At 23.5% G+C, this 11,366-nt stretch overlaps 1 protein-coding gene across 1 annotated transcript in view; it reads left to right on the top strand.

The window, feature by feature from the left end:
• LOC129984317 (UDP-N-acetylglucosamine/UDP-glucose/GDP-mannose transporter-like) overlaps positions 1–4,723 on the top strand; it is a 28,088-nt gene extending 23,365 nt beyond the window's left edge. Inside the window, exons 11-12 of the mRNA XM_056094178.1 lie at positions 554–653; positions 4,542–4,723. Of these exons, the coding sequence (XP_055950153.1) occupies positions 554–644 (91 nt within the window). The 3' untranslated portion in view covers positions 645–653; positions 4,542–4,723. The remainder of the gene's footprint in view (positions 1–553; positions 654–4,541) is intronic.
• Positions 4,724–11,366: the final 6,643 nt, after the last annotated feature.

The raw sequence follows: 11,366 nt of genomic DNA on the forward strand, positions 1-11,366 counted from the left end.
ACACTTTGAGCTTTAAAATATTTTTTAACTACTCTGATCAATATTATAGTTTAAATTAATCCTATTTTTCTTTCTGTGTTAGAATATGAGGTACAGAGATTTAATAGTTTGCATCAAAATTTTGAAGAACATAATTTGGAAATGAAAGCAAATTCAAATAGTGTTCTCAAAATTCTATATACATAAAAATTAAAAGTAAATTTTATTGTTTAATAATTTATGTTTAGCATAAAATATTATATTTTGAAGCAAATTTTCTTTGAGACTCTTAAGTAAGCTTTTAAATTGCTTGATAACACAAATTTTCAATTTTCTGTCTTCATATAAATTATTCTGTTTCAAAATAGTTTTTATAATCTATAGATGTATGGAATGTTATGCATTTCCTATTATGCAATTTCGTAAAATTTAAATATTAATGCTTTTTCTGGAAAATATTTTAATGTAAAATACTTATTTTACTGATAATGCCTTTTCTAAAAATTTAAAAGTAAAACTGCTCAAAGATGATATGCTTATTAATGTAGGTTTCCTAACATTTTTTATTTTTTAGTATGGCTGGTAGTTTAGTCTACTCATACATAACTTTTGTCCAGAAAGAATCTCCAAAAGCAAAAGCTGCAATTACTGTAAAAAAGGGTTAGCAGATGATGGTGAGTTAATATTACTTACAATTTATATATTTTGCTTTTCAGCTGAATTATGCAAGCTTTGTTAAGTTCTTGTTTTAATTTTTATTTTAAAAATATTCAAAAAATTAGAAGTGTATTCTAATCATTTTATTAATGAGCAGATCTATAGGATATGTTCTAGAACCATGCTAGGTGCTAGGATTCTTTCTAGTTTTTACATTTACTTCTTACAATTTTTTTTAAAAGAGAAAGTTTCATTTGCAGTCATGCATTTGCGCAGTAAATTAAAATAGAGTCAAATAACTCCTAATTATATTTTTAAAAGGTAAAGATATAATTACAAGTTATTTGGCTATGTTTTGATTTTTTATATATGTCATCTTATTAATTATATGGAAAATAATATAAAGTAGAAATTTTTCATAATTAAAACTTTTGGCATGATAGATTAGCTGATATTAAATAGTTACAATCATACTCTTTAGCATTTCTCTATATATACTTATAAAGAAATGTAATGATATCTTTTAATTTAATTTAAATCTTAATTAATTTTGCATTTTTTAATCTTAAATTTTCCCATGTTTCTTTATTTTAAAATGTTCTCTTATTTCCTGATCTGAATTCTTCTTCTTTTTTTTATTTAATTATTTTTGACAAGTGCTCTAAAAATTACTGTCTCTTTGTTTAGCACGCCAGAAGTGAAGGGATAAAAATGCTTAACATCTACACATTCCTTTCAAAGATACCTGAAATTTTGTTTCCTAAATTGACACTTGTGAAAGAAATCTTAGTTGGAATTTCTTAGTGAATTTCTTAGTTTTCTTAGTACTTCCTCTTAGTGAAGTCACTAAAGAGGAAAATATCTATCATTTTGCTCTTGTCCTCTGGTGCGAACTGAGTGCACCAACTTCATCCCCATCCAAAAATATGTCTTTCATAGTAAAATAAGTTGAAATTAAAATTTCAAAATTTACCATCTTCTCATTATTTACCAAATTTATATGTATAGTACAAGAATGAAGTGATAAGCAAATTGATGTCTGTTTACATTGTGATTCTAAGACTAGAAGTGACAAATTTTTTCCTTTAGTGATTTTACTATAAGATTCCGAGAAGAATTTCTTTACCACATGTTGATTTAGACAATTGAATCTTAGGTATCTTTGAAATATATGTGTGAATGCTAGGGATTTTTATACCTTTGTTCCTGCTTTGGGAACCACAGAATCAGCAGTTTTATTGTGCATGTTAAAATTAATTAAATAAAAAAACTGGGAATTGGATCAGAAAATAAGAGATCATTTTAGAATAAAGTTAATATGGACTAAAATTAAGATAAAAATTAGAAAATTAATTAAGATTTAAATTAGACTAAGATATATATATATACAGTGGTGGCCAAAAGTGTGGACATTTTTGAAAGTTTCATGTTTTTCAACTTTGCTTGCTTGTAGAATATATTACTTTTCACTTAAATACAAATGTTTATATATCAAATTGAAAGTAATTTAATGTAGAATTTAATAACCAAAGAGCGATATTTTAGTCTCATTGCTCCAGATTACTTGCTTCCATTCATTTTCTGACCATTTAATGTGTTCTTTTGCCCACTTAACTCGTTTTTCGTGTTGCTTTTGATTTAAATATGGTTTTTTCCTTGGAATTCTAGCTTGTAGTCCAAATCCTGATAACTTTCTTCTTATTGTTCTTTAACTTACTGCAATACCTGCTGCATTCATTTCACATCTAATGGCATCTGATGAAATTTTTCTATCTTGAAGGCATAGCCGTTTAATTTTTCTATTGGCAGTAGCACTTGTGCATTTTTTTCGGCCTGATTTGGCCTTATTTTCCACTGGTTTCGTTTTTTCATAACGTAAACAGAACTTTCGTACACCAGAACAAGTCACTGAACCACCAACTTGTTTTGCAATTTCAGCATAAGAGAGGCCATTTTCTCTCAATATGACAATTCAGCTTCTTTTTGTAGATGTCACCAACAAGAAGAACTGATTGGACATTGTTTAAAATTAGTTTAATTAAAAAAAGGACTTAAAATATTCAAAAACGGCAATACTCTATTTAATTGTACTAGTATGCATCATTCCGCAAAATATTTCCACAACAATAACTCTTTTATCATCCAAATAACTTAAACTATAGTTACAGGCATTTGATGGGTCCTCAGAACAGTGTTTGTGATTTGCTAGTACGCTTTTATACAAAACACGTCATTATTCAAAACGATTTGTGTTTGTTTGTTCTACTAAAATGAGCTTAACCTTTTTTTTGTAATACAGATATTGTAATACTGTTTTTGTTATTAAATTCTACATTAAATTACCTTCAATTTGATATATAAACATTCGTATTTAAGTGAAAATTAATATATTCTACAAGCAAGCAAAGTTGAAAAACATGAAACTTTCAAAAAATGTCCACACTTTTGGCCACCACTGTATATATATATATATATATATATATATATATATATATATATATATATATATATATATATATATATATATATATATATATATATATATATATATATGCAATGTTATTTTTAATGTATAATATGTAAGATAATATATTGTTTTTGTTTATTTTTCTTATGCCTTTTTTTTACCATATTAAATATTCAACTTTTTTTTTTATTAACATTTCTTTCAGAAGTCAACTTAGCAATATATATATCATTGGACATTTTTATAAAGCTTGTAATTTTTTTTCTGTTTAATAATTTTTTTTTATACATTTGAGAAGAAATAGATGATTTTCCTTTTTGTTGTAAGCTAAAGGCTATTTATCAGTGATTAAAATTTGGCTGCCAATTATGAATTTTTTAATGGCAATTTAAGTAACTTATAAATTAGGTTATTACTTTATGTACATTCATTAAAAATGTATGAAGAACGTGCAATAAATGTTATACTCATTAAATATATATTAATGATTCTCAACTCGAGGTTTTTAGAGCTTATATATATATATATAATGATATCTTTTATTCTAAAACTAAACTCAGCGACACGACAGCCCATGTAGACCCAGGCCTACAGTGCCCATATCTGCTTTCTTGACCGAGGGTTCTTGGGTGCAAGGCATATGCCCTGGTTATGTGGTCTGGAACCCCCAGTGTTTAGTTCCCAAGCATGCTCGGTCCTCAGTTTATCGACCCACTAAAGGGATGAAAGGCTGAGTCGAACTTCACCAGCCCAAAGATTGAACCTTGGACCTATGCATTGGGAGCGCAAAGCGCTACCACTACGTCACTAGAAATAATCTTTTATTCTAATTTAAGTCAAAATTAATTTCCTAATTTTTATCTTAATTTAACCCATTTTAACTGCATTGTAAAATGTTCTCTTATTTCCTGATCTAATTCCACCTTTTTTATTTAATTAATTCTACATGAGTTCTATAAAACTACTTTAATTGGCAAGTTTTCATGCTCTGAGTGAAGGGATAAAAATCTGTCATGCTTAACAAATTCTTTTTCTTTACCTAAATTCCCTTTCCTAAATTGACATTTGTCAAAGTAAAAACTATCAAAATCTCATAGTATAAAATCACTGAAGAAAAATATTTTGCTTTCTTTGCTCTTGTGCGCACTGTAGATTGACATATTGCGTTGCTCCTTTATTGTACATATTATGCCTCTCGAGATGGAATCAATCGAGTTTAAAAATTCATCCATGAAACTGCTTAATATATATATAATAATGGATTTTGAATATGAGTTTGGTCATATGAAAATGAATGGTCAAAATGAATTTGTATATAGATTTTGCATATTATTATTTATTTTTACCTAAATTTTTTTGTCTAGTTTAATAATACTACAATTGACTTTTCTGCACATGTTTTTTAAATTATAAAAATGTTTTTATGTTTTTATTTCAGAATTCTAATTTTAAAAGTGCCACCAATGTGCCTATATTTATCAGCCAAAGAAAAGAAAATCAGTAGTTTTAGAAATTTTCATGTTAATTATTTTCACTTAACACATATAAATACTAAATGATCAAAGCTGTTTCATAAAACTATGTAAAGCATTAAAACTTATGTATTTTTTAGTAAAAAAGAGTGCTAATGCAAACTATAATAATGTTAATAATCTCAACTTTGCATTTTTGTAAATGTGATAAAATGATTCTGATTCTGAAAACTAGAAAAATGCTTCTACAAAAATGAATTGTTAAGTATATAATAATAAAAAGAAAGCATCTATTTTTTTAAAAAATTAAAAATTGTAATTTTAGTATTTGTGTTAATGGAAATATTTTTGAAAAATTATACTTAAATGATTTTTTTAGGTAGATATAAAAAAACACATTTAAATATTTTTTTCTTCTGAAGAATGAAGAAATTATTTGTTTTTATTCAGATTTATTTTCTTTTACTTAATACTGCACAAAAAAATGTCTGTATCACTCTGTTGGAATTTGTTTTTTCATAGATATATTTTACTTATATTCTACTTATTGCAGTTTTGCTTAAAAGAATGGAACTTTTCTGGAGATATTTTAAGAAATATGTTAAAAAAAGTATTTTTTATACATTAATTCTGTACTTGTAAAAATAACTGATATCTTAAGATTATTAATTTTTATTTCTACTTTCAATCTTTGTAGCTATGTTTTATATACCTTACTAAGTTTATTTTGACAGTAAGACTTTTATTAGGAATAATGAATTAAATTTAATTTGAATAATTTATTGATTTTTTTATTACTTAAAATTCTTATTTATATCTTTTTTTAATTAATGTTTATATTTTCTCTATGAAATATACAAATCATTATTGACATCAAATTGTTCGTTTTTCTTAAATGTAGGGTTTATTGTGATCTGGTTACATTTTTTATTATATTGCAGTATGAAAATTTCAAAATATCTTTTGTAAAAAAATTAGGTTTTTATAAGATTTATAAAGTTTATCTTGCTTTGGCTTCTTTATCATGATTTTTTCCTTATCAGATTCAGAAAATTATTTTCACAAAATGCTAAATAAATGTATTTATTTTCTTTTGTTTTCCACAAAGAGGTTTCAAAAAGAAATTAGCATAGATTTATTTATTTTGCATGCATTTTAATTAATTTCCAATTTTGTCTGAAAATATTGTATTATTTTTATAATAATTTTAAATATTTGAATTATAAAATTAAAAATGTATGTATTTTTATTGTATTGATAAAATATTTATTATGATAATGTTCTTTATGAAGAGTTATCAGATTGATAAATAATTTGGCTTCCAAAATAATTTTTTTATTTATTTCATCTGAATTTATTTCATCTTATTAAAATCTTATTCTGCAATAGAGTTAAAAATTATTTCTTTTTTCACCATTTGAATTCTGCTATTATTTTGGCTGTCAATGAAATTTAATTAATGATGACAGTAGAAATTAGTGATATGCACAATCATTAAAAATAAAGCAGCAATTATTGCCAATGACCTTTTCATGGTGCATAATTAAACATTTTCATTTGATGAGCTTTTACTGGCTATATATTATGTTACTGCAACATTTTGAATTGAAAAATAAGTTTGATATCATAGTAATTTCATTAGAGAGGATTTCTTGATAATTAGTAGAAGTCATGCTATTGCCTTTGAAAATCTTACAGTTTCCATTACATAAACTTTTATTATCTTTTTTCACTCAGAATGATGTTTCAAATTCTTTAACAGCTTCTTTTTTTTTAAATGATGTAGAATTTTATTTATTAATTGTTGTTTAATTGAAGAATGTTAAATATCACTTATCTGTGTTTTAATGACGTAAAAATATTCATAATTTTTTTTCCAATTTTTACATTATGTGTATTCTTTATTAACCTGATAAAAATTTGGTTTCTTTTTAATTTATTGTAAATAGTCTCTTGAATTAGTCCCATGTTATTTATTTCCATTCTGAAGTATTTTTGATTTCTTTAATTCACTTTCTTTTCTCTTGAATATTTCTATCATATTAATTAATACTTAAAGTAGTTTCATTATTATAATTTTTTCATGCTAAACAAATTGGTCCACTTTTTAATAATTAGAAAATGAATCCCCCCCCCTTTCTATTGCATTTTGAATGCTTAGTAAGACTAAGTTAATAAATATTATGAGAAAGAAAATACATTTTTAAGATGGCAAAGATATTTTAGCTCTGTTACTCTTAGAGCTTCTGAACCTTTTTTTTTTTTTTTTTCTGTAATCAGGCTTTAATAAAATGCATATGAATACTTATTTTGTGTCAAAGTATATTTTTAAATGGAAGCATTTATTTACCATATTCATTTTTATTTGTTGTTACAATGGTTATTGGAATTTTAAAAAGATATTGGAAACTGTAACCCCGTTTTTACTTATTTTCAATTGTGTTTGTTTTTGTTTATTGTATCTTAACTTAAATATGCTGTCTATATTGAAGTTTTGATTGAAATAATATTATAAATTGTGTATCTATTTATTTAAAAACGGCATGCTGTCATTATTTTGTATGCATGTTAATCATTTTTATTATACAAATTAACAGTTTTGTATTGTGTTTGTAAACAATTTATGATTGAAAAAAAGAAAAAAACCCTTCAAAATTAATGTTTTGAGTTTTTTAGTGAGGATATGGTTTAAAGTAACAAAACCAAAAGAGAACTTATATATTGATATGTTATTACACCATGTTTCTTATTTAGATCTATGTAATATGAATTTGATCTGAAAAATTTTGGTAACTATGACATTCTCATTTTTTATTAATAATTTGTTTTCATTTAGATTAATAAAAACTTCTACATTTTCATATTATTTTAAATTTCTTTTTCAAATGTTGAAAAATTTCATGGATCAAATTTTGTATTGTAACTATGCAATTTCACATGTAATTTCAAATGAATGTTTGAATGAATGAATGTCATTTAATTAAAAAAAAAATATTTTGATTGCAACAGATCTGATGAGTCTACTCAATCACTTATATGAATGGCTTTTTTTTATGATTGTTTAAATTGTGGTACTTCTTAGTTATGAATTTTTATATTTCATATTCTGTATACTGTTTTAATTCTAAAACCCGTTCATTCCAAAATTTTTATTAATTTAAAAAATTGTAGAAAAATGGGCCAATTCAAATTTTTATCTCTCATTATATTAGTTTTGATCATTCTAAAATAAGAAATGGATGGATGGCTTAATAGCTGTTGAAAGGTAACATACGATGCTTAGTAATAATTGTAAATTATTATAAGAAGAATTAATATATGCATACTTTTAAAATTCTATCACAAGGACCTTTTTCTTTTCTGGAGATAGCACTTATGCATAAAGGTATTTAAATGGTGTTGCAGAATACTTTGGGATAGGTTTTCATTTTTTTTATATTTTAAGTCAAAGTACTATTTCAAAGTAATTTTATCCATAACTGTGTGCATTCATAGTTATGAATGTTTGTTTTATGTCATCTGTGCTTTTGGTTCATTTTGTTAATTGATTTTCAGTTTTCACAAATAGTTATGAAGCACAGTTATTTACTTCAACATAATCGTAAATTATTCACAATGATGTATATTTAATTAATATAATTATTTTAAGTTATTCACAATTGTTGAGCTGAAATGGATATACTTTCTTAAATGAATTAATTATAATTTTATTTGATTGTAATATTTGCCCTAATTTGCCAATTTTAAAAATTACTTTAATGCTTTTTATAGAGCTTTAATATCATTTAAAGATATTTATAGAGAAGTGATTATACATTTTATTTTTCTTTATTAAGTGTACTGCTTAATTCTTCATGTCAATTTTTGGGATGCTTTTCTTGCATTTACTTTTTTTTCTACTTAAGATTTGTTTCTATTATTAAGTCATTATTTTTCTGCAAAAGAATTTATCTTTCCAATGATAAGCTTTTAGTGACAAATTATGAGTATATTTTATTCCTTGTTTTGTCTTAATCAAGTATAGAAAAAGATATATACTAATAGGGTTTGTAGGAAACTTTTTGTTAGAGATGAAGAATTTTGAATCTTTTTCCAAAAATTTCCTATAATTGTATTTGAATTTCATTTTATTTACTTATAATATAAGGCGGAATAAAAGTAAAGATTTTCTATTAATTTGTAACATTTAGTTTATAGAAATATTTTAATTAAAAGAAATTATTAAGAAGTATAATAATTCTAAATATTATAGAAATGATAATTTAAAATTATTTATTTTAAGTAATTTTTAATTAAAATTCAATGCACAAACTTTTATTATAATATCTTTAATTCCTACTCTGTTTTGTATCGATTATATATGCATTTAACACATTTATGAATCTTTGCAAAATTTATATATTTTCTATTCAATCAAAGATATACATTTTGTTAAGTTTGGTTAATTTTTTTTCTTCCTCTTTTTGTTTTGTTTGTAATATATATTAAAATTTTTATATTTAGAATTGAAGGCTATTTAAAAAATGCATTAAATTGATATAAAGTGAAAAATTTTGCTAAAATGTAATTGTAAGTAGCAGATTTTATATACTTGCATCATGCTTAACAAGCATCCCCCCCATACACTTTTTAAATTATTGAATGCATTTATTTCCAACCAGTTTTGTTTTTATATTTTAAAATTAATTTAATGCATTTATTTAATTTTATGCATTTCAAAAAACTGTTTACCACTGTATTAATCAAATCCTATAGTTTTTGGAGTGCAGAAAATGTATTTCAGTGATTAATTGAATTATTTTTTGCATATCCAGATATAGATAATTTGAGCTCATAATTTGATTGTAAAAATTTTGAAAGATGATTGAATGTGATAAGAAAAAGTAATTGTAAAATGAGCTTTCAATTTTCAAAAAATGAGATATTTTTAAAATGTTTAACCATTTTATTTAAAAAATGTAAATACTCTTCTAAACTGTTATGAAAACTTCTGTGATATTCAATGTATGTAAAATTAAGACATAATTACTCGGATATATTATTTTGGATTTAATTTCTTTTAAGTATATTGATGTTGTATATGTATATCTGTAAATTTAAAAATTCTTAACTTAAATTTTGTAATTATTTAATATAAAGTACTTAATAATATTGGAAGTTGTTATTAATAATCTTTTATTGTTGGGAATCATTCATTATTAATTATGAAAGTTTGTTATGGCTATATAAATATGGATGGTTTTAATTTAATGAAAAAAAAATTTAAGAATATCATGCATATATAGATTTTAATAAATAAAACTTGAATATAAAATTTTATTTATACTGATTTTTCATTATAATTTGATTACACTATAGTTGATTAGATCAAGTTTGATTGCTTTTTTTAAAGTAAGGAAAATATTAAGGATATAATATTCCATTTTACAGGTAGAGGATTTGGTATCTTTGATTACTAAAATTACAATCTTTCTTTTATCAGTAATAATGATTTTATTAAATATTAAAATGAGATCGAGTTTATTGAGTATCTTTTAAAATGAATTCTGATATTCATTATACATTTTCTATCCAACAAAAGATATTTTCATCCACTAAATAGTATTAGATATAAGTGCAATAATAAAAGCTCATTTGCTCAGAAGTTACTTTTTTTTCCCTTTTATTTAGATTTTCTAATTTATAATTTTTTTCAATTGATCTATTTAAAGGATTGACTATTTCTGTATCCTATCATCAAACAGTTCAGTATTACTTTTATTGAGATGATAAGATACTTATAAATGTGAAATTAAATTTTGTACTTCTTGATAATTATATATTTTGTATTTAATTTTCTTATGTTTTAAATACAGTAAACTCCTATCTGTTCAACTTGATGTGGCAGAAAGATAAATTGGGTTGATAGAAGCTCTATAAATGCTCAAAGCATATTCCACCTGCCCTTCTAAAAACATCGTTTTAATACCAAAATTGGCTTTTATTTATATTTTCAATGTTTGTTATAATGCTGTACTGGGTGTTAAAATAATTATTGAAGAAAAAATAGTTTTTGCATTTTAAGATGAATTTTACAATGGTCAAGTTAATTACAGAGAATGTAAAATCAGGTATATTGTGTAAAATGACAGATTTACATATATTAGGAGGCCTCTCTTTTCATAACTCGTCAATTTAGTTTCACATTTCAGGACATTTTTAATTTAATCAGCAAAATAATTTTTTATTTACTTAATTGTATATTTTAGTTATTTTTTAAAATATATATATATATTTATATATATATTTTTTAAATATATATATATCCTATTAAAAAGTATTAAATTATTGAACTTCTTGAAAGATTAATCTTTATTATTTGTTGATTAAAAAGATAAATCATTATTAAGTAATATCCTTACTAATAAAAACATTTAATTTTAGGTTACATTTAAAAAAAAATAGTGAAATTCGAGCAAATATAGCATAAAAATATTATTTTATAAGGCCTATTAAGTAGAATATGATGTAAGCGATTAAATGAGTAATTGATATTTCTATATATTGTAGATAAGTAATTATATATTAATTCATTTCATAGTGATTTTAATAATTAAATGTTAATATTATATGCATGCATGTTCACATTCTAATTCCTTATAATTCATAGAATCTATATATTTTTTATAAATTTGTTTATTTCTGAACTAATCTCTTTTTAAATCAATATTACTTGTATCCCCTTCCCCAGCCTAGGGGTTCTTGTCATAAATCTGCCACTGACAGTATAATATGAATGCATGCAATTTTAA

Source organism: Argiope bruennichi, chromosome 9 (genome assembly GCF_947563725.1).
Source record: "Argiope bruennichi chromosome 9, qqArgBrue1.1, whole genome shotgun sequence".
Lineage (NCBI taxonomy): Eukaryota > Metazoa > Arthropoda > Arachnida > Araneae > Araneidae > Argiope > Argiope bruennichi.